Source organism: Passer montanus, unplaced genomic scaffold (genome assembly GCF_014805655.1).
Source record: "Passer montanus isolate IOZ18808 unplaced genomic scaffold, ASM1480565v1 scaffold10, whole genome shotgun sequence".
NCBI classification, from domain to species: domain Eukaryota; kingdom Metazoa; phylum Chordata; class Aves; order Passeriformes; family Passeridae; genus Passer; species Passer montanus.
This window is the reverse complement of record NW_024356505.1, coordinates 6873087-6898508: the sequence shown is the minus strand read 5'-3', so window position 1 is coordinate 6898508 and position 25422 is coordinate 6873087. Positions and strand designations below refer to the sequence as shown.

Genomic DNA, 25422 nt, shown 5'->3' with positions numbered 1-25422 from the left:
CAAATTTCTTTAAAACCAGCATTCCACCAGTTCTCCAATGCACATCACACTGCTGACCATCATTAAGCAATCAGTTCATTTCTGTTCCTCACTGTTATGCAGCTGCATTGTGTTTCATGACCTAGGAAATGGTTATGAAAACAACAAGAAACCCTATGGGAGGTAAGAATCAAAAGGTGTATTTTCCAAATTTTCATAGACCAGCTTTAGCAATCATCAACAGTTTGAGACTTGATAAGCTAGAAAGGTTCTGTTGGCAAAATAACATTCTAGATCTTTGATCATGTGTGGCAACACAAAAATGCACAAACCAAAAAACATTCCTGTAGAAAACTCCCTCATTCAAAATACTCCAACAGGAGAGCTCTTTCTTAACCTTGTGCTGAACAGACAGTGCCATCTGAGATGATACTAAAATGCAGCGAACTAGTTTTGGTCTGATACATCAAATCACATGAGATGTCCAGATCTGCTTGAACACTGACCCCTTTCATTAGCCTGCTCCCTGGACTTCAGAGGCCAAAACCAGAAATGAGGTTTTGGTCATCCCCAGGGCATTCACAGCCTGGCTAAATAGCCTATATTAGCCCAGAGCATGAGAGCAGTGAAGCCACTTAGACCAGGACCTTGGCAAACACAGCTCCACTTCCTCCTAATGAAGGGAACAAGTTACTTCTGAGATTGACTAGGAACTGGAGGTGACAAGGCTGAATACTTGTGGCAACAGCTGCTTCTGTTATACATATCAGCTGTGTTCTGCTTTAATCTGTGCAGTTATATCTGAGAACCTCTTTAATAGACGGGGGGACAAAGCTAAAGAGGTTTTATTGATGCTACAAACAATGAACAAGGGTGTTTCTAAAAGGTAGTCCAGATGGCAGGTGAATCTGGGTCAGAGCTGCATCATATGCTCCCAGCTGGAATCTAGAGTATGAAGGCAGGAAAAAGTATTCCTTGCTGTAAGAAAATTATGCTCTACCTGTACACAAACAAGTTATCAGGGATTTATATTGTTAGGCGGAAGCTGCATTGCAGAGAAATGGCCTTAGCATGTTTTTCAAAATGCAAATGTTTCTTAATTGAATGTAAACAGTAAAATATATAATTGCAATAGAGCTGTAGCAGAACATGCTTGAAGTTCTGACTCGTTGTATGTTAGTTCAAGAGGTTATAAATCATAAAGGCCTAGTTTCTCCTAAACAGTAAAATGCTGCAGGAAAACTGTGATAGTTCAGTGATCTCTAATTGTCCTTCTATCCTCATCACAGTCCACAGTGCTTAGTTTTCTAGGAATGTTCATCATCATTACAGTCTCCTGAAGTGTTACTTCTTTTTCCCAAATGCCCTTCCTGCATTATCCTGCCTTTTTCAAGGTATTTTCCTTAGCTAATGCACTCTCTTGACCTTCTCCTGGTATTTACTCTAGAGATCAAAAACACATCTTCTCTACCCTTTCTCACTCCTTAGAGAGGTTTCAGATTCTCTGCAGCTATTTAAGACTTCCCTCCACAACGGCCATGCTACCCTCAACACTTTCAAGGCACTCTAAACAAAACTAGTTTTTCAGTTCAAGCCTCCATACCAGCATCAAGAAATGGTCCATGTATTTTTCCTTCCTTATATATCACATGACATTCCTATGCCACCTTTTGAGCACTTGGGTGATCATAAAGCATTTTCATACAGAGCCCTGGTGCAATACCTGGCATGTTCTGGATTGAAAGAGTGAGTAATAGAGGATATAATATCCACACACAATCACCAGATTGCTCTGAGGCATGCATCCAAAAGGCTTAAACTGCAAGGGAGTAAAAAAAAAAAAAAAAAGTGATACAGCAATGGGAAAAGGAAAATATGGCATAAACATTGCTTAATGCTGTTGCCCTGTTTGCATCTACAGGACAGTGACTTGTCACCTAATGTTGTATGCCTGAATTGGTCCAATGTGGCTGCCAAGCCTGCATTTTTGTCCCAACCATGCATTTCCCTTCCCTCTCTGGCACATATCTGACCACAGTATGAATCATTTCATCTTGCTAGACCAGTAGAAAAACAGGAAAACCTTACTTCCTAAGAGAGCTTCTTCATCTCCACTTTCAGCTCCTCTCCAATCAGCCTTTGTGAGAGATTTCTAATGCCAGGGCAGTGACAGTGCTGGCCAAGCTTACCCTGATGCCCCTTTTCAACTTTGTTCCCACCTGCCTCAAATTTGTGTAAATTATCCCAGCTGTGCTGGGCTGACCCTGGCTTGATGCCAGATCCCCACCAAAGCTGCTCTATCACTCCCTTCTCAGCTGGACAGGGGAGAAAAAAATACATAAGAAGGCTCATGAATAGAGACAAGGACAGGGAAAGATCATAAACCAATTACTGACATAATCAAAACAGATTCAGCTCAGGGAAATTAACTAATTTATTACCAAACAGATCAGAGTAGGAAAATGAGAAATAAAAATAAATTTTAAAATACCTTCCACCCAGCCCTGCCTTCTCCCCAGATTCAGTTTCACTCCACATTTTCTCTACCACAGGAGGATATGAAATGGGAGCTGTGGTCAATTCATCACACAGTGTCTCTGCCAATCTTTCCTCCACAAGGAAGGATTCCTTGCACTCTCCCCTGCTCCAGGGCAGGGTCCATCTTAAAGGAGACCTTCATGAACTTCTCCAACACGAGTCCTTCCCACAGGCTGCAGTTCTTCACAAACTGCTTCAGTGTGGCACCCTTCCACTGGGTCACAAAACCTGCCAACAAACCTGCTCCAGTGTGGGCTTCTCTCTCTCAATAGTCCTGCCAGGACCCTGCTCCACAGCAGGTTCCCCATGGTATCACAGTCTGCTCCAGGCACATCCACCTGCTCTCGTGTGGGCTCATCCATGGGCTGCAGGGGGATCTCTGTACTCCCATGGACCCCCAGGGGCTGTAGGGGCAGAGCTGCTTCAGCGTGGGTTCCACCAGGGGCTGCAGGGGAATCTCAGCTGCAGTGGCTGGAGCACCTCCTGCCCCTCCTTCTCCACTGACCTTGGTGTCTGCAGAGTTGTTTTCTGTATTCTCACTTCTCTCTCTTCCATTGTGCAGCAGGGTTTTTTCCCTTGATAAACCTGTTACTTCAGAGGCATTACTACCATCTCTGACTGGATCAGTCCTGGCCAGCTGTGGGTCCATCTTGGAACCAGCTGGCATTGGCTCTTTCAAACGCAGGACAAGGTTCTGAGAAGAGCCATAGAAGCCACCCTTTAGTCCCCGCTGCTAACAAAACCTTGTCACATAAACCAAATATACCAGCCCTTATTATTATTTCAGTCATCCTTGGAAAACTTCAGTTTTTAATGCAAATGTAGGGAATAAAATAACAGGAAAAAGATCCTTAGCTTCCTCTCCTCTGCATTTAGAAACTAAGGATATCCACTCGCCTCACTAACTTAACAGGACTGCTGCACAACAGTGCAAGAGATTATGCATAACCAGCATGTTTAAGCTCCTTCCAGTGGCATATCTAGAACCAAGCACTGGGAAAAGAAGATGTTTGGCCTAAATCAGCCTTTAGGACACAATGAACTCAGTGCATCCAACACACATATGTTTCAGGGAACACAGTGCTTTTCTCATATGAGCCTGCTTTTTGACCTGAACTTCATCAAACACTAGAGGCACCAAGGCAGCCTGTATTCTGACAGTCCTCCTGTGGTACTTTCTTTGCTTCCTCTCCTGCCTGCTTGTTTGTTTTGAAGCAAACCTAGTCCTTTAATGCATTCTTCTATTCATGCTTCCAGATATGCCAAGAATTTTGCATTTTGTTGTTAACATTGCCAGAACACATTTTGTCACTCTCAAGAGAGTTTAAGGCCCCTGGCCTACTATAGATATGAACACAGAAGTAAAAAGCATTTTAAAATTGTGTGATTTCAGCTCCATCAATTTCACATGAATTACAATAGCAAGGGAGTAAAACTGGCCGTGTTCCCACATTAAAATGGTGAATGACAAGAGAAATAGAGGGCACACAAACAAACTAATTCAGGTGTAAAGTTATCTTGTCTGGTTTAAGAGCAAAAACTTCCTGAAGTGGGAGAGTTATTCTGAATACAAACTTTCTACTCAAAGTAGACACTTTCTAGAAGACAGTTGTTCTACTCCCTGGCTGGACTGTTTTGAAGTAAAAAGGCAAATGTAATAAATACATGCATTTATTTCATTCAGTTAGAGATCCAAAACAGACCAAAAATAGAGTATATTGAAGTACATGCTGAATTTCCCTGTGAGTAAATATACACAGGGTCAAAAAGGAAATCCAATGCAAGTTCACCTATTGTACCTCCATCCTTTTGGAAATCACACAATGTAGCAGTTTAATTGTTCAAAAATTATAATTGCACAAGATCTACACAAAACCCACAAACACTATTAAAAAATACATTTAAGAAAAAAAAAATCCATTTGTTCTCTTAGACATATTATGCTTGACTGCCATACCTAAGTGTGGGCAAGTGTCAGACAGAAGTGTATTTTTGCTTTCCCTAGATCTTATTAAGTCCCTTTCAAATGTCTCTTACTAATCCGAGTTGTGAGTGCTAGGCATAATTTGGTCCTTCAAACTTTTAACAATTTTTTAGTCAGAATCTATGTGAAAATATGTTATTACAAAGCACTGTAATAGTCCTGGTAGGACTGCACATCAATGCTGCCATCACTTCCAATCAGGAAAAACCAATTACCAGCTTAGAACCTTGCCAAACTTTGATTGGGTTTTTTTGGTTGGTTGGTTTTTGGTGGGTTTTTTGGCTTTTTTTTTTTGTTCCTTATCGTCCCCGGTGGAATTTTTTGGGGACATGGCTAAAGACTTTTTGGGAAAATTAGACAGGGAAGACACTTTTTGCTCACAAACCTGGAAAACATTACTGGATGTGAATGGCTTAGAGGACAGGGAGTGGGACAAGCAAATACAGGGGGGTACTGAAAGTATTTAATAAGCCTGGGATGACCTGAAGAAAATTGTGACAGGAAAAGCAGAAATAAGAGGCTGAAACATACACATAAAAGACTGGAATTAATGATTTCCACATGTTGCCTGCTGTATGGTAGTGCCATGGACTGCAAGAGGCAACAAAGGATCCCACTGCCTGTCCCTGTGCTGTACTGCTATCTGGCTCTCAGGTAATGTGAGCAGTCACACACTGTCAGCCAGGGATCTGCCGTTTTAACCTTCAGCACTGGTCTTTTAGGTAGACCTGTTACCAGTTTTATTCTCCTGTAGCTGGCTGTGTCTCTAAAGACTCTGCTACCAAACTCCAACCTGTACAGGCTTTACACCAGTGCCTGTTTTGGGGAATTTCCAGAAGTATCACAGTGTAGCTAACGTTGCTGTTTCCATAAAGTTTTGGAACCACTGGCACTCTTAGGATTTACTTTGATCTTCCTTTGGTTTCCCACAAGTGCTACCCTTCTGTTTCATCCTTTGATTTGGACACAAGCACTGCCTGGCGTGCCCCAAAGAGCTGCTACAATCCAACCTCACAGAATTCTACTTTTCCTTTCCTTGCAACAATAACATTACCAGCAACAATATCAACATCTAAGAGCTCCCCTAGTGCCTGGTTCAATTTCATCAGAAACATTTCAAATGCCAGGATAATTCCAAAGACACTCTTATTTAGTGATATCTTGTGACAGATACACAAGTTCTAGGTGCAGCTCAACTATCTCTGTCAAACAATCATACTTCTGGAGTTAAAAGAGAAACAAAAAAAAACCAAAAAAAAAAAAACCCCAAACAAAAAAAAAAAACCCATTACAAAACAAAAAAACCACCAACCCAACACAACTCCCTTTCAGCCTGGACTGCTCAGTAGATACAATTTTTTTTTTTTTTAATGAGTATTGACAGTCACTCTGTCCACTACTTGCTTTGTGTTAATTTGTCTATTGAAAGATGCAGGTCTTTTACAGTTTTCTGTCCTCTTACAGATAAACCAAAACAAGTTGCTAATTTAGTTATCCTGATAGCTAATCTAATGATTCCAACTTTACGTGGGAAAGCTGCCCTCACTGGTTTCCTCCACATTTACAAATTTGATAAATACACAAATATCCAACAGTTTCACTGTACCAATTAGCTTTTTCACAAATCACCATATTCCTACTTGGAGACCTGTCAGTTTCCACAGGCAGAACAGAGATACTCAAAGACTTTTAGCTCAGGATTCTCATTTGCTTCCTGGCTTTGATTAAGAGAAAACTAAAATGGTCTCTCTCAGCTGTTTCATTCTGTGATTAAGACATTTATCAAATACTTTTTTCAACTGGAATGAACTGGAATGATGATTATTGCTGACCACTGTACATTATAGTCCTCTTCACTTTTTTTGGTCCATTTCAATATTTCTTCTTTTCCACATCTCATTACTAAACATACTGCACTCATCTTGTGCAGGCTCAGTCGTAGAATGTTCTTTATCTAGAAATAAAACCTTGTGTGTGAAGTTTTGCTGTCCTAATTCTACTGTTTTGTTAATCACAGTCTTTACTATCACCCTCCTTATCACTGCTATCATATTCTTATTTCATCTCTTAACAATATTCCACACTTGCTAAAGTAAATTGTTTACTCAATAAGCTATTGATAAGCAATTTTGCAAAGTAGCAACAACATTCAAGCCCTGTGCATTCAGATTTGGTCACATGCTACCTTTCCCCAGAGTACATATATCTTTCTGCACACTCAAAAAGCTATTAACTTACCTCAGTAAATTCCTTGGATACCTGTTCCCATTTCTCAAATGCAAATAACCACTGTGCAGACATTGCCCATAGGTCTCTGTATGTTTAAATCATTAAATTCAGCTCTTCACTCACTGCCAGAAAACCACTTATAACTGGTTCAGTCAGGCAATGCTGCATCCCCTCTTATATGGAGTTGTGCACAATCTTTTCCACAACAGGCACTAAATTCTTTCACACCAGTGTTTAATTTTTATATGGATATAACCTATATAAAAATATGTACAATACAGAATTCCAGTTTTTAGTAGGAATTGTGTTGGTTTCAGTAATAATCTCTGCAAAAACCTCAAGCAATTCATTTTCAGCTGACAAAATCTTTACTGTTTTTCACCTAAACCAGCAAAGCATAATTCCAAGCTAATTAAAAGTCAGCCACATGCCGGCATAAACAATGATGGTTATCACTTTTGCCTGAATGCTGAATTATTTGCAACTTGTCCCCATTTGTTGAAGTCCACCTCAGCATTGTATTTGCTCATACAAATTGTAATTTCCTATTATCAAAAGATTTTCTTCTGGCCCATGGACCATTTGATGCTATCGTGCACCAGTAGGACCAGTTCAGTCAAAGCGTTCAGCTTCAGTGAGGGACAGATGTGGTGTTTTACTCCTACAGCAAATAATTTGGCTGTCAAGGCATACAAAATTAATTCCAAGTGCAGGGGAAAAAATATACTCTCTGAAGTTGAAAAGCTTGCCAAAGGGAAAAGTAGCATTAATAAGGAACCTGTACTGCTCTTTTGCTGCATGGAACTTTTCAATCTGTTTCTCAAAGTTCTGTAACAGCATGTCCAGAGAGAACTGAAAAGGCAGCTGGATGAAGCTGTCAGAAACAATGACCCAATAAAAAGGGTTCTTAACATTTCCAGTGAGGAGCACTAACACAGTCCTTCCCTACCTCCACAAAATCTGTGGGAATGTCCTAAATCAGATTCTCCCTTTGTCAGCAATTTCCAGAGTTCTCTAACTCATATGTACCCAAAACAACAAAGACCTCTTCCTACAGCAACATCAAGGAAAACAGCAGCTTCCAAAGAGGACAATCATCACCAACACTTCCTGTACATCAGGTGATTGGAGTTTGGGTTTGAAGCATATAGTTAGGAGTGTGGTTTCCTCAGAATCTTCTGTCCTATCTCTAAAGTTATACCCAGAAAGTTTATGATGTTTGATCTTCCTGAAGTTATTGGCAAAAAGCCAAGAGAAAGCAGAGAAAGCATAAATGCAAATTACAGTACTATTATATAAGCAAGTGTGGAATTTGGAGCCCATTGGGCTGACAATTTGGACTCTCATTACAATTGTAAAGAAAAATACTGAATAATTTCACAGACATGAAAACCACCACAAATGTCTTAAAAAAAAAGAAAATTAATACATATATATATATGTATATGTATAAAAGAACAAGAAAACTCTGTAGTGTGCCAAATGGACATTTGAATACACAGGTAGCAAGAACACCAAATCCTAAAAAGAAAAGGTAAGGGCTTGAGGAGGAGGGGAAGAAACCACATTTAAATTCTTGTCTCTGAGAGTGAAGCTCAGATTCAACTGAGGTTATGAGAGCTGAATAAAGGGGGAAGAATTTTTGGAACAGTATAGACATGGAAATTAGTTTATCATGAAAAGATGAGTGAGAGAAAGAAATAAAATATGGCAATATATTTAGAGTCTTTTTCCTACCAAGATTAAGTATGGGCAGACAGGTTACAGTGGGATAATGCCAAAATTATAAATAAGAATACAAAAAGTGAAGGAGAGACACAACTGGGAAAAATCATTAAAGAAAAAAAATTATTAAAATGAAACGTGACTGATTACAGCTTATTGTTTGAACAAAGTTGTTTTATTCCATAGGCATGGCTTGCACTTAAAGCTTGGTATGCTCATCATTTTGTGTATATCTCCAGTCTTCTATTTTGAATATTTTTACCATTAATTTGACCTGTAAGATTGTGCAGAGGATAGATTAAAAGGCAAAGAGAAAGGATTTTTCCACTTTGATGGGAAGTACAATAGATGCAGAAATTATGCATCTAACACATGTACACAAACAATGGAAAAAAAAATAAATAAACCATGAGCAGGCTTTTGCTAATTGCAACTATTAAACATATTTTTATTCGGTTAACAATAAGGTTTTTCTTGACAGCATTAAAATTATTCCAGAATGGCTTTATTTAGGAATTAAAATTATTATCCACATGTCAAAGAACTATTATCTCAGATCTTATTTGGAAAAGTATTTTATCAGCCTCTAGGGAAACAGAATAATTAGTCAAGTTGATATCAAATTCACTTCCAAAAATATTAAGAAGCAGGTCACAAATAAGCCTTTTATTTCTCTTTTTAAGAGGGGAAAAAATAATAAACATCTCACTTGTAATAAATCCACCTGAAAATGGCCCAAAACTAGGCAGCTTTATACTTCAAAGTTATTCACACTTCACAAATAAAATTTTACCTCACCAAGGAGCAAGGGGAGAAACAACAGTTCTACTTCGTTATAGACCTTTATATCAAAATATTTACTGCCATCCTATCGCTGTCAAATCTGATTATAAACCAGGGATCAGCGAGCAAGAGATTAAAGGCTCATCTGACAAGATGGAAAAAATGAAATTGATGAAAATTGTCCAGACTGTGTCAGTTTCATACGAACAACCATCCAGATGGAGGGACTGTTGGAATACTGGAATTACAAATATGACTACTCTCAGTCTTTCTCTGCCTTTGAAATAGAAACAAAAACTGCTGGAATTGTTGAACAAATAGATATATAGACATAGATAGATAGATATAGACAAATATAGATAGATTGATCTAGTGTAAGACTCCTCACATTAACCAGCTCAGTGGAGCACAGGATCAGCATTATATTAAATAGAAATCCTTGCTGATCCTTGGGCTTTTTCTGCTCTTATTTGAGAATGTTTTTCTCCATAGGCACTACATGCATTCAGTTTCTGTTCTGTAAAGAAAGGAAGTACTTATTGCTGTGCAGTCTGGCACACAGCTACTTAAGTTGCTACATGAGCACTAAGGTCATTTGAGTGTTTGCCTAACTGAAGCTGTTTTGAGAAGCCATAGCCCCAAAAAAAAAAAAAAAAAAAAAAAAAGAACTGCCTTGACACAAAAGAAAATAAATAAAGTTTTATGTACATAAATCTCTAATGGATGGATGGCTGAAGGGTTAAAGAGCAAGAAAAAAGGGTGCGTCCAACTTAAAAAAAAACAAAAACCGTCCACTCTTCCAGATGCCACAATGACATTTGCATTTCCCAATTACTTTCTACTGATTTCACAGTCCAGCACCCAACTATGGGCTGCACATGAGATGGCGCAAGACAAAAATGGACATCCTTCAGCTGCCTGATCCTCTCTGAGACCATGGCATTTCTGAGCAGGTATAAATCTATTACAGAACAGAAAGTTGTCTCAACACCCATAAGCAAAGTGATGAGTTTGAACTCTCCCCTTCCACGAACAACGCCTCAGAGAGGAAGGAGGCAGACCCACACAGAGGCACTCCATACAGTGCCTAATTCTAATTTGGGGGCTACGTGGGCCCAAATCCATGCCTGTTCCTTCATGCACAAGAGCAGGTGCAAGTACAGTCAGGGCACTGTCTCTTATTGCAAGCAAGAGTCTCTCCCAGAAATGTGCTGGGTGTAGGAGTAGTGGATCATCAGGACAGAGCAAGTCTAATTTCATTCTCTGTGAACTGCAAATGCAATTTCTTTTGCTGCATCCTGGGAAAAGTACAGCAGCAAAACTATCCTCCCACGGTGGATTTACTAAAGTGATTTTTTAAAAATGAATGGAAAGAGAGAAAAAGAAACCTCATGCAGAATAAAACTCCATTACTTGTATATATTTTCAATTATACTGTCAAAAATGGAAGTTCCATTCTGACATCATAAAATAATCTATTTTCTTTCAGCTATCAGTAAAGATATTAAAAAAAAAAAATCCAGGAGGGTGGGTGGTGTGTTGCTACTCAGAAAGCCAAAATAATCACTTTCCCTGTCTTCCCCATCCTCCCACATTTTCCTTTATGGGTTATTCCGCTTTTACTGCCTACATTCTTCACCTGAAGTCAAACCCTCTGTTTATGGCATCACAGTGGTTGCTGTGGAGGCTATTACGATGTACAAAGCCAAAAGTGATGAGTTCAAGTTTGGACTGAGCATTACTATGTCATGAAATGCTTCTGAAGGAGTAGGAGATATTAAAGGGAAAAAAAAGACAACCCAAACCAGGGAACATATATTGAAAACAAATTTATTAACTTTTTACATGAATGTTTGCCATCATTCAATTATCACAACTGTTTTCAGATCTATTACTCCAATGGCTGCAGAGACTAAGTGCTAAGCTATACATATGGAAGCAAGCACACAACAGGAGCAGGCAGCGCTAGCACAGATGGCAGCAGAGCTCCCAGCCACGCTGCTCAGTAGTGCCTGCTGTGATTGCTGCATGTCTTCTGTGGCAAAAACACACAAACAACAAAGTGTGGCAAACACAGACACGCACTGCACAGTGCTGCTCTGGCAGTGAGAGCTCCCCATGGCACCTTTCGCTCTGCTCGTTCTTCTGTGCCAGATTCAAGGTTCTGTAAGTTATGACCAGAGAACGCACATTCCTGAAAAAGCTATTAGTGCATAGCAATTCCTTAGCAATTCCTTCTACTGCATGGATTGGCTTCACACACCCTTTCTCAAACATAGACACGTTTTAAAAAACAACTGTTGAAATACAAATGCTAATTGTCAAGAAACATGTAAAATATCAGAAATGGGAGAAATCCATCTTGGGATTTGCATCACAGGGTCAGCTACTGCCAAATTTTCACAACTTTGGTAGCAGATAGAGTTCTTATTTTTTGCCTGTATTAGGAAAATCATATGTGACTTCTATTTACCGAACTAGTTTCTCAATCATCTTTTGCCCGTAGCTTTGAAACCTGAAGTATTACCAGGACTGTAAGCTTCAAGGAAAATCATTGATCAAAGATTTCTGAATCATATCTGTACTGACAGAAGTTCTTACCCATCTACTTGTTAAAAACAAAACTTGCAAAGAACAGTGGAACAAAGACAAAATCCAATGTCAGATTTAAAGAAAACAAAAGAAAAAACAAACACTTGAGGACAAGACAAGGAAGAGAAAATTTCAAAAATAAGACTTTAATGGCCACAGAGCTCGATGAAAGGTCTTATTAAAATATTATTAAGCAAAGAAAGCGAGTCTCTAAACAATCTTTTAACATGAGTGCCTTGAGACTGCTGGTGGGCCAATGTATCTTATTACATGACTGCAGAAGCATTAACAAATTAATTATACCAAATAGCTGAATTAATTAAGATATGTGGGACAATAGCAGTTAATATAAAAAGTCATAATGTGCTTTTTAAAGAAAAATAGTACTCTTTTATATCAGGAAAATATATTATCAGCAAGGTTGTACTACTGCATGCAGGCTATGTTACACAGAGATTCCTTACATAGGAATATTGACAGAAAACTGTGACATTTACTTGTAGGCTTATACACAAGAAGATACCAGGACATAAAGATGCAGTGGAGCTGCTGTTTTTTCGTGAAATTCCTTAAGCCAGACACAGGGACATCCAGAGAAATCCATCCACCCTGTGGGCAGGATGAATGTTCTGCCACATCCAGAACAGCAGTCTCATTACTGTTCCAAAGCTGGGACCTTCTGGAGGATTAAAAAAAAAAAAAAAAAAAAAAAAAAAAACAAAAAAAAAAAAAAAAAAAAAAAAAACAAAAAAAAAAAAAAAAAAAAAAAAAACAAAAAAAAAAAAAAAAAAAAAAAAAACAAAAAAAAAAAAAAAAAAAAAAAAAACAAAAAAAAAAAAAAAAAAAAAAAAAACAAAAAAAAAAAAAAAAAAAAAAAAAACAAAAAAAAAAAAAAAAAAAAAAAAAACAAAAAAAAAAAAAAAAAAAAAAAAAACAAAAAAAAAAAAAAAAAAAAAAAAAAAAACCACCAAAAAACAAACAAACAAAAAAAACCCCAAAAAAAACCAAAACAAAACCAAACAACCCAAAACAAACAAACCCAAACACGACAAAACAAAAAAACACACACACCCCACACAACCTCTCCTTCCTGCCCTTCCCGCCCAAAAAAAAAAACCAAAAACAAAATAAAAAAGCATTGTCTTTCAGACTCTTTTCATAATGACCAAAGATTTCTGTGCTATAATGACACTGGAATATTTTAGTTACTCAGGTTGCCAAGACCCTTCTCAGCACAAACTCTTACCTGCACTTCTGGTTCTTCTGTTTTATGCACAGAGTTGAAGGGCCAGACAGCTGGCATACTCCTCTGTATTTCTCAAAAATTAACTAAGCTTCTAGGTGAACTCAGATAACGAGTTGTAAGCCCAGGAATAGCTTAAATTATTTTTATTCAGAACACTATGGATTTAGTAAATTATTAGTTTTCCATAGTATCTTTTCTGGAACATCCTAAAATAAGGCAGCTTTCATTATATTTTGTAAGTGGTACTTCAGATCATCAGTGGAATCACTTTAGCACCACTTACTCTAGGACTTGTTTCTAGGAAGATGCCCATTATCTAGAACTCCCGCTTTTCCAAAATTATCAGGCCCTCTTTGGGTTTTTGATGTGAAAAAGTAACCAATTGCCAGACTTTGTGCACTCCTTCCTTGGATGTTTTCAAGATTGGATTGAAGAAAGCCCTGAGCAACCTGATCTTGTCTCACAGCTGACATATAGCAGGAGACTGGACTAGAGATGTTCCTTAGGATCCTTCCAACCTGAATCATTCTATGTATTCCTCAGGTTTCCACTAGATATGCTGAATACAATCCAAACTTATTGGATCTAAATATTTTAACTAGATTAAAAAAAAAAAAAACAAAACCAAACAAAGAAACCCCCACCACCATCACCAAACAGCCATATACAATTGTCAAAATACATCAATAAATAATTTTGCCACTTTCCTCTTTTTATGCTAAGAAAATCATAAAACAGAGTTTGAGTTTGCAGAACACAAAAGCCTTGGGCTAAAAATGTCCATCTGCCATCCAACTGACCTCATGTTGGTGCAGGAATAAGAGGGAAAATAAGCTAGTCAAGGGTGCTGCTTCAGCTTAACCCACCCTGCAATGGAACAACTTCACAATGCTGTTAAGAACTCTCAGGTGTCACTTAATCATCTCTTCTGTGAGATCATTTGTGTGCTCTCTCCCTAGAACAAGTGCCAAAACAGAGGAATTCAGAACGCCTGAAAAATCAGCGCCCTTATCCGGTGCATAAAGCAAGCAGCTACAGCCCACAAGATCAAGCCCTTCCAAGATCAGAATATCACTCCAGCCACTGCAGTTTCTGTAAGGTGATCCTTTTCCCACCTTTACACTTGCAATACAGTCCTCTCCCAAAAATTAAAGTCATTGAGCTGGGACTAGCTTTTTAGCCTGGACATTAAGAAAACAAAGGCAACCCACGCAAACAAAAAACCCAATGATATATGCTTCTGTTCTAACCAGATTATTACCACTTCTCAGCGAAAAATAACAAGAAATCCTCCACAATTGCACAATGAATAAAAACAGTGGCAAATTCCTTTTTGCTTCATTAGAACTTGCCTTTGTAGGCCAAATGCTCGAAGCAATTTAGGCTGCACCCAGCAGTACCATTAACACAAACAACTGACCACCCCTCAGGCAACATCAGTGTTATCTGAAATCAATACCTCAACTGGGAGCAGTCCTGCCACAGAGAATATACAGAAGTCCAACATCATCAGGACTGGAAAAGACCATGTTTCCCTAAAACACATATAGTGATCTAAAAAAAACCAGTTTCTTCCAATTTTTAAATGGATTTACAGGCTTGAATACATCTTGGAATTCTAAGTAACTAGAAAGCCAAAAATTCACACCTCTAAGTTAAATAAAAATTGAATATTGTGTTCCCATTCCCTCTAATTCAAGTTTGAACATTGCAAGGAACACATTACTGATGTCAGGACTTGATTATGAAGATGTCTTATATTTTAAAATTATGCAGAAGTCTTGAAACATTCTGCCCATTCCAGAACGCAGAATCTCATCTGTTTTGCAGTCCTGCTGATATGAATACAACGCAGGGGTCCCTTGATCTCTCTGTGTACAGCTTCTCATTACAGAACCTCCTCTCACTTACCTCCTAAAAAATTTTACTCACACCCACTTCTTGTCTAGCAGCAACCATGACCTCCCACATGAAACCACAGTGACAATCAGCCAAAGAGATGAAACTGATGAGGACATCTGGTTACACTACATGAATTTACTCAACTCAACTTCTGGAGAAGGAGTATCTCTTCTCAACCTCCCATTCCTCCCCCTCACTACAAATGCCAGCAGTTTAGACAGCTCTGTAGTTTCAGAGCTTCAGAGCAAGAAGTATTGAACAAAATACCGGAATGCTTTGTACAGCAAAGCGCAGTGCAGTCATTGACAATAACAACTCTTTTTTCTTGCTTTTTTCCACAGGCTCCTGGGTTCATTATCACAAACTAACAGTTCTACTTTAATCTGCCTTCAGGAGATGGTTCTACCCAGTAGTTCTTACTCCTTGTTTCTACTTTTTTGATGCTTTCCACAGGAATGTGGCATCAACAACTCAATGAAAATTGGTCATAGAGAGCACACAAAGAATATTCTTAGATATCACAGTGCACAAGAAAAGACCACTAAGCCATCTTAAAAAGGATTATAATAAATAAGTCCAAAATACATTTTACACAGTATTTTGGACTTATTTATTAAGACGATCCTTCAGTATTTACCTTCCAAAAGAAACAAGATTTTTTTCATGGAAATAAAGAAAATAATCCCAATTATACTACTACATAGTTAAGGCAAATGCTATTTAATAACTCAAGGAACTGCCAGTGTAATGACTTTTTAATAAAAGAGCATTTATTTTCAAAACACTGCCTAAATAGCAACCAAAGTGCTATTTTCAAGCTCACTCACAAGGCAAGATGTACAAATTTGCATTTGCTTGCTCAGCCTCCCTGCCCTCTAGCCCCTTTCTTTGCACCATGCCACTTCTCTAAATTATTCAAAGAATGCCATTATGGTTTTATTTAACTTGCTATTTAATGCTTCAACATATTAATCAGCACAAATTTAAAATGCATCAACAAAACAGAATGTATCAAATTGAACCTACAATAACAATATTCCTTGTTCAACTGTTATAGGAAATATTACATCCTCTACACAATGCATGAAGACAGAAAATGAAAACTGTTCCAGAAGAAAGACAAGTTAAATCCTTAGAGGGCAAAGACATTCCAGGTCTGGGAATGGCTTGTGCTTCTACTGCCCAGAACAGCACTGGGAACAGACCAAACTCATATGGGAAAGCAGTCAGGAGTTGCCACAGTTCCAATCAATTATTAAGGCAACATGACAAAACAAATTCAGTGCATAAACAGACATTCCAACTGTAGTTAATGGACAAGATGATTCATTGTTTTAACATGGCAAGGCTAAATGGAAAGACAAAGGCAGAGACGTTAAGCTGAATACTAGGACTGGAAACTTCCAGAAGCAAGTATAAAATGCCCTGGAGCCAGGGTTACTCAAAATATAAAATATTTCAGAATGTACTGAAATGAGATATTTTCTATAGTTCTGTCAGAGTAATCATTTCACCTAGCTTCAGAATTTTCAACAGCAAAAGCCAAATGATCAGGAAAGTGATTTTTTTCCCTTTCAGATCACACCTTGTACTTCCCAGCAAGGTGACTTGAGACTCTGTCTGACTAAAACTACCCAAATATTCCGTAAAAAAATAGAAGTCACAAAAATATATCTGGTTATGAAATGGAAGGGAAGCCTTTGGTTTCTTAACTACATTTCTGTGCCAAAATTAGATTTAAATAAATATCAGAAAACTGTATTTGGAGTCTGCTTCTAAGATCTAGATGGTGGTTTTTCATTCTATCATAAACTGAAATTTAGAATAATCTGTGGATTTTTAGCTATGATTACTTATCTCCAATGAAGGAAGCTATAACCCTAGGTTTTATCAGTATCATAAATATCCTCTTCTATGAACTAGGCGTCCACTAGTGTATTACCTTTCTTACAGGGAATTCATTTGAAAAACAAAACAAAAGAAACAAGCAAATAGTTTTTTACAAATAAACAGAAAACAACTACAGAAAGAGGTAACAGCTAGCTAGCACTTGCATCAAAGGAAAAAGTGAAAGGCTAATCACGTTAAAATATGTTTGGTAAACCAACCCCTCTTGTTCTCCAGGCCAAAATCCTTCCTTACCCATCCATTTGTTTGGAAAGCCTTGCCTTCAGAGCAAGGTCTGCATTACACAGTAAAAACACTGCCTTACTAATGAGACCACAGAAGTGGCTGAGGCATCAAAGTGTCAGTAGATGTAAACAGAAATAACATCAATGTTCACACATTCTGAATATATAGGCTAGGAAAATGTTTCAATATTTAAAACCTACCTGCAGATTATTGCAGCTGATCACAGAAAATATGTTTACTTGCTTCAAGAAGAAAACTTCTATTCCTTTATATTAAGCATGTACATATACATACGTACATATATACATATATATGCATAAAGTCTACATTAATTTCAGACATTTGTTTTCACAAATGCTACAATAAGGCACATGTCAAAAGTGAGGTGAGAGAACTGTGCCTCAAGCAAAACAGAAGATTTGGTTATGACTACCTCAACACGACCAACAACATTATTTCCCAGGAGACACAGAAGGAAGAAAAGGAAAAGCCAACAGAAAATACTGAAGCACATTCTTGAATATTTCAAGAAGAAATGCAAAAAGATGAGAATATCTGAAAGTGGAAAGCTCAAGACCAATTTCATTTCCTTACTGTTAACTGTGGCATTAATCCAGTCCAGGAGCAACCTGGATGTTTGCATATTTGTATACAACTAAGCTTATTCAAGAGGAGAATTATGAACAGGTTTGTAGGGCTTTTTTTCCTCTCTCTCCATTCTCCCAGCAGTTCAACACAGTTGGAAGAGACCATGTCTCTGCAGCAGTAATACATTGACTTCTACCCTTCCCACACTACAACCTTTCCATTACACAAAACAGATATGGCAACAACAGTTTTTGTCTTATTCTGTGACAACTCTAGATAGGTCAAGATTAAAATTAGTCAGCAGATCCAGGTGAAGAAGCGGTCTGTGTTGTTAGAGCTCATATTCCTTTATCCAGCCTACCTGGATATAATTCAACATATTGGCATAAAACCAACTGATTTCATTGTGCTGGCTGAAGCACAGAGGACTTGCACTTGCCAGTCTAAATATGGCACATTTTGTGAGCTCCTTTTTTAAAAAAAAAAAATCAAATAAATTGAAAGTAATTGTTTTCTGTCTAAAACGTTACCTATGTGGACACACACACTCCTATACACACAGCCAGCACTATTTACTTGTGCTGTTTTACTCTGGTGTTTTTATACTAACATTCACATAGCTTTAAAAGGGATATAAAACATTGCTTTCTCTCCAGAAGTCATTTCTGGTGGCACCAAGTAATTTAAAACTTATTTCTGTTTCACAGCTTTTAGTCACAATCTTTCCATATCTACTCCTCAAGGGAGGAGGTTTTCTCATACAAATATTTCAAAGTTTTCTCAAGCAGTACACTAAAATATTACTTTATTTACGTATTTTTGTTACACTACTTCTTAACATTTTCTGCCTAAAGAGTATCTGTAATAGAATTCTGGCTGCAGTTGTCAGTTTTCAAGTCCTTTGAAGGTAAGTTGCCAATGATAACCCAACATTAAAGAATTTAAAAATGGACTTTTTACAAGACTCTTAATATTCATCATCTCAACAGGATCTTGAACTTCTTGCTGGAATCTTGACAAGACTTCACTTACTGTATAGATCACAACGGGTGGAAATGCTAGTTCTGCTTTATATTGCTTTGCATGGTATGAAACCGAAAACCTGTAAAACAAGAACTTTTACACATGAGATCACAAGGAAATTTTAATATTTGTATTTTTAAAGATTAGAAAAGTATAAAAAAAGTGTCCAGAAGCCCTCATGTAAAAGGTGAGAAGAATGTCAAAGCTGGAAAATATTTGCAACTTGACTCAGTTAAATGGCAGGTTTGCTCAGCTGCAACTCAATATGCACCCTGCCAATTCAGATCCTTAAGTGATGCCCAAATAAACATATCTTAATCCAAACATACACAGAAATATTGTGCATGGTCTTCAGATGGTGTCAATCATAGCAGTGCTGTTGAGATCCACAGAGCTATGACACTTTTTACCAAGGCAGGACGGTGGCCCATTGAAATGGCTTTGTAGCAAAAACAGAGATTAGAAAGAAATATTACTTCCCAAGAGTTATTACTTCCAAAATTTCAAAGTATTTCATACAGCTCTCTTGTGAACTTTGATAACTGAATGCATGCAGGTATAAATGAGCCAAATGTTCAGTCTGTTTGCTAGTTAAAAATCGTTGGCAGCTCATATACCACAATTTTACTTTTAGCTATATCTTTTAGTTATATCTTTTACTTTTAGCTATATCCCACTTATAACCCCTCTAATGCTTTAGCTTAAACATTTTAAGTAAGTTCTCTGTTCCTGCATGATCAATTTACCAACACCACTTACAAAAGCTGAAATTTACTTAAAAGCCCATTCTTGGAAAAGTGAGTGTTTCTGTAACTTTGAAAATATTGTAAGCATACTAAAGTAATATCACACCTTTGGTTTTCACCCGAAATATTTCCCTATAGCATACAATCAGCATTAAGGACATGAAAATTACTCTAATTTCATTTATGCCTTATATTTGGAGCTGTCAAAGGTTAGTAAATGATCTGGTGACTAAGTCTAGTTCTCTTTGCAAAGGCAATATAATAGAGTGCTTATTTTTAAATGACAGTTGAAAGGATGCAAAGTGTATGGGCTTCAGTGTAATTCAGTGTTCTGTGTTGTTGCAGTAATTACTTAAACGTGAATTCAGTATGATATGATACTTTAGAAAACGTTTATAAGAAGCAATCCCAATAGACTGAAGCATACCACATCTTTTCTCTTAAGGTAAATTAGAACCCAGTTATTTTATAACTAATTTAATTTAGAGCTATTATGATAATACATTAATCATAGCAGCATATGCAGGATTATAAACTTTGCCACAATTGCACAGCTGAATCAGCCAAATGTTTTCAGTTTGGCCCGACACCTCACACTACACAGTCTGTGGATTCAATTCTGGCTCTTCTTAGGTCAGTGGCAAAATTCCCACTGAATTCACTGCATCCAGAATTTTGGTCTGTGTGCCTAGCTACTGTGTAATACCTACATGTAATAGGTACACAACTTAAAGGAATCCCATCAACATCAACATGTGAGTCCCTACTACCAGCATACACTCAGAATTAAAAGGATAAATATTTTTTTATATTTTTATTTATATTACTTTTAAACAACCACTTTTCTTCTCTAAATGGATAACATATTTTTTTTCCCTAGAGAATTTATTTTAGAGGGGTTTTGACATCCACTGATAAAATCTTTGCTCCAACTTTTAGTCTGCTTCCTCTTTTGACTTGTGAAAGGGGCACAAGGAAGCAAAATGGAAAAGGAGATGCTGCTGCAGAAGCACTCCAGCTCAGAAACATCCAGGTGACAGTCAATGGAAGAAACAGAGTTTGCTTTCATTTCCCACCTGCATTTGAGTGTATCACTTTCTTAGCAAGCATTTTCTCAAAATGCCAACACCTGAGGTACCAGGCTCCCCATCTTTGCAACATTTTTGTCATCAAGATTACTGAATGAGCTACAGCAACCTCTGGACTTTTAAAGAGTACAAATTACTCCTTCAGGCAAATAAACTTCTCAGGAAAAGACACAAAGTTACTTTGGGGACTAACATAAACAACAACAAACAAAAGCAAATTGACACAGAACACAAGCACAACTTAAGCTGTTACCTTACCCTTGAAGGATTAGGTCAGTGACCTCTGCAAACCCACTTACCCGAATAGTGGACTTAAAACCCCAGGGGGAACACACAACTAGAACAAATTCTAGTGAGATTTCCCGACATTGCAACCAGATCCACAAACAGTTGGGTTTGTTCCTCAAAGCAGGGACCGGTGACAGCCAAGCAGTACAGTAAAGAAACCGTACATGACAGCTTTGGCTCTGGGTAAACTGCATTCAGTGTTTAGCACACAAGGGTCATGAACCTCAACACTTCTTTCAATAGTTCGTGGAACACCACTCCGCTCTATGCCTTCAAAGTCAGGATCTGATTTTGGGAGAACTGCCTGTGTGCTGTTAGCCTTCAAAGAGAGCATCTGTCTCCCCGAACAAGTAAGGGAGGAGGAGACAACAGCACACAGGGCAATATTTTCAACAGTGCTTTCCGGGCATTAAGATCGTAAAAGCCAAAAGAGATTTCGGGGACTCTTCTCAGGTTCACTGGCGTTTGCCAGACGAGAAATGCTTTCTGCAAAAATTACCAAAGAAGCCGCTGTCAAATGCCAAAACGCGCGCAAACACCGCTCCTCTCCTTTCGCCTCTGCAAATAAAAGACATAAGGCGCAGCTCGGAGGAATTTGGGAGCAGGGAGCTCCTCTCCCTCCGCACCCGCTGGACGGGAAAGGAGAAAAGGCTCGCCCTGCCCCGGAGGGACCGAGCGGGCAGTACAAGTGTCGGGCAAGTTGGCCTCGCGGCTGCCCCGCGCGGACCTCGGGGCTCCCGTCCCGCCGAGCCCCGCCGCGGCCGCCCCCTTACCGTGCCGGGGCTGGGGCTTGGCGCCCGGCGGCTTCTCCTTCCTGCCGCCCGCCGCGCTCCGCATCCGCCAGCACGCCGCCCCCCTGCCCAGCGCGCCGGCCATGCCGCGGGCGGCACCCCGCCCCGCTCTCCGGGGCGCCGGAGCTGCCCTGGGCACGGCGCCCGCCCCCCCTGCCCGGCCGGGGCCGAGCGCCGCCGGCCCCCTGCCCGTACCGTAGGGAGGGAGAGCATCGGAGGCGGCGGTGATGCGCTCCCGGGATGAGAAGAATTCCGCGCTTGGGAAATGACAGCCCTCGGCGCAAACCTCCTCCTGCCCGCCGGCAAGTCCTCCTACAGCACCTTCCCTGAAAAACATGTGTACGTTACCTCCTGCCATCAAAATCATTGGTTGTGCACACTCCTGACTCCATACCGATGAGTAACTCAACCTGAGATTCCCACTTCCCACAAGACCATGTGTGGTGAGACAACAGCCAGCCTCCCTCCCTCCTTCCCTCACCTCCGCGGAGCACCCTCTTCTTCCTCGCTACAGTCCCGGGGACGACTCCGGCCACCGAGTTCCTTCCCTGGCTTTGGCGAGGGATGGCCAAAATTTCTGTAGAAGGATTACTGCAGTTCAAGAAACATAATGCGCATAACTTTGGTTTGCAATCTTAGTAATAAATCCGCTTGCATATCAAATTATAGTAGTGGCTGCAGCAGCCCTGAAAAGTTATTCCATGGTTGTTTTTTCATTTTTCATACACACATATATATATGTGATCAGCAGTTCCACAAAATGTATCCTTCTTTCTGTATGGACACGGAAATACAGAGAAAATACATGCAGAATTTGCACTGATTAAAAGAGGAGGAGGGAGAGAGAAGAAAAGCAAACCCATCTTCATGTGCCACTATATTCCATCTCTGTGTCCTTGACTTCAAGAAACTTGTGGAGAAAGATAAATAGGATTTGTTATCATCATTTTAAAACTTTATTTGGAAACCAACTCATATCCAGGTTGCGATATTTTAATAATATTTCATTTTGAAAGGCTCTTCAGGTTTGAAACTCAAACAGCCAAGGTGTGAAGGAGCCATAGCTGGCCCGCAGCAGCACTGCTTTGTCCTCCAGTCAAAAATTATCCTCCTTCTTCCCAATGCCCATCTCCACCAACAGCCCCCGTTGAGCTCTCATCCATCCCGAGCCCTGGATGTTCCCCACGGCCGCGTTCTGTCTCACCTGTGGATTGTGGCTCACACAATGAGGCAGGAGTGCCAGAGGTCTGCCGGAGCTGCTGGTGTTCCAACACGCTGCACCAGGGGTGTTTTCCATTAGCGCTGAGGATGATTCATGTGAGCAAGGATCACTGACCTTGACCTCACATGCACAGATACACCCTGTGGTGATGGACGTAATACAATAAACAGTTAGATGCAACTGCTTATTCCCTCTTGCGGTGTTGTTCTTGCCCAACTCCATTGCTCCAGAATACAAATAGTGACTCATTTGCTTACCCTCATAACACCACATTTAGAAACCTGCTATTCATCTCCGCTTGAAGGGTCTTGAATAAATATACTCCCAAAACGGCTGATTTAAATCACATATATTTTTATCACTTGACACTGTTTCTGTTGTTATTGATAAAGACTACACAAGTGGGTGTGTGGTGTATCATGTCACTGCTGAGGAAGTTTTTTATAGTGAATGGTCTTTTGTTAAATCTACTTTTATAAAAGTATTTACACAGGGGAGAAGGAAGAAAGAAAAACAAAAGGAAATACATCTGGGAATCTATCTCCTTTTGCTAAGAATAAGAAAACCCTACAGCAATTATTTGGAATGCAAATGAAAAATAGAGTATAAAAGTGTTTTGCAGAGAGCAATATTTTTAAATGATGTAAAAATATATTCCATATAAAACAAAGTATCAATGAGGAGGAAAATTCTGCAGTAGTTATGTGCAGATTTAATATTCCAGAACAGCCCTAATAAATAGGGAAAAAGAAAAATAAGACTTGTACCAATCTTACATACTTAATTTGTCACTGTGAAGAGTTAACTTTGCAGAAACTTCCGCAGCTGAAAAAACATATTTGCAACCCCTCCTTGAAAGATTGTTTTTTTCTATTTTCAACATAAAATATTTTTCTTTTTTAAAGAGGGAGTCTTTTAAATATTATTATTCAGTTTACTACCCATGATTTGACAGATTATCATGCTTCATCATTTGCCAACAAAAGGTGGAACTGATAATATGGGAAGCCTCTGTTCAAAAGGTGTGTATATAACAAAATGATAATACTGAAGAGCTACCTCTTTGTTTTATACTGTCATTTCTTTGCCATGGCATCATAGGTTTCAAGCTAATTTTTGTTTAGTCTTGTTTATGTTTCCTGCTCATTTAGCATTGGAGATGTACAACTGTTTCCATGTATTAACTTGGGGCTGTTTTTCCACTGGCAAATGAGTATTTGGGTGTCATATCTCTGTTTAGCATGTTCTTTGCACATAAGCACAAAACAGACTGGTAGTTAGAGTACATGTTCTAAATTTTGCTTTTGCTGAACAGACTTATTCAGACCTTCACAAATAGGAGCACTGCCACGCTTGCTTTTTTGCTTAGGCATCTGTTGTTTTACCTAAGAACATTATGGAAGCATTTCCAATAGTACTGGTTCTCAGTGCTGGAATTATTTTGGAAAGGAAGGTTCTCAGTATACTTCCTTCCTTTGGAAAGAGAAATATACAGTACATTCTGAGGATATGACCACAGATTGGGAAGGCTCAGACCAAGGTACCAATTCACCTCTAATCCAGAAGACTTGGACTCTTCTGTCCCTTTCCACCTTCCAGTCCAATACTTGGTGTCACCATCCTCATAGTTTACCATTACCATTAATTTCCTCTGTTATTTTTGTTCTGATGACATCTAATTCTTCTAATCTGGTCAAATAGAGAAGAGCTAGTTAAAGAGAAAAGCAGTTCACTAAATTACACTGATTCCTTGCAGATCACCACTTGACATTCCACACGGGAATCTGTGCCACTCCAGAAGATGCCTCAAAGTTATGAAGCACCACAAGAAATTTTGTACAAACCACACAAAAGCTGAATAACAATCAGCACATTTTTTCTTTTTCAATTTTTGTTTTTACTGCACTAACTTACCTGTCTGCAGCTGCCCTGCTCTGCTCTGTGCAGGTGCAGAACTGCAACAAAGCAGCTGAACTGGCACTCATCCCCTGACGTGCTCTTGCACAGCAACCTCAGCTGTTTTCATGCCCCGTTTTGGGTCATCCAGTGTAGGCTCCTCCTGTGCTTCCTGGTGCTGGAGGAATTGGAAAAACAGCAGGGTGTCTTTGGTTGCAGCTACAACAGAAGGCACAGAGCAGGTGTTAGGCTGTGGTGGCCCTTGCCTTGACAATAGAGGTGTGTGCACCTGCCGCAACTTCATAATCTTCTTCCAAAACCATAAGAGTGCTGCTGGCCAGAGCTCTTTGAAGCAGACTTCAAGGCTAATCTTAAGTCATAATTTTGGCTTTTTATGCTCATAATTATTCCACAAACCTGGGGGTAGGTTTAAAGGGCTAGCTAGAGTCATAGAAAAAGAACATGCAATGATGACAGATCTTAGTACCAGAAGTCTGACAAAAAAAGACAGCCACTAAAATCACATTCATTGAAGCAGAAATAGTGATTTATCCTCATATCTACAAAATAGAATTTTTAGGTTACATATTCAAAAATTAAAGTATGCTTGAAGTCCCAGAATTCTTCTTTTAAGTGTAATATTGTTTCTCCTACTCCTACAAACTAGGG

General features: G+C 39.0%; 1 protein-coding gene across 4 annotated transcripts in view; it reads right to left on the bottom strand.

Annotated features, from left to right (window-relative positions):
• ZNF385D (zinc finger protein 385D) overlaps positions 1–22894 on the bottom strand; it is a 412422-nt gene extending 389528 nt beyond the window's left edge. For 2 of the 4 annotated variants that reach the window (XM_039713000.1, XM_039713010.1), the window contains exon 1: positions 21618–21729. In XM_039713000.1, coding sequence (XP_039568934.1) covers positions 21618–21720 — 103 coding nt within the window. In that variant the 5' untranslated portion in view covers positions 21721–21729. Of the gene's footprint in view, positions 1–2067; positions 2143–21617; positions 21730–22839 lie in introns of those variants that run through there. The other 2 variants (XM_039713027.1, XM_039713018.1) reach the window with 2 other exon arrangements.
• Between the last annotated feature and the right edge of the window lie 2528 nt (positions 22895–25422).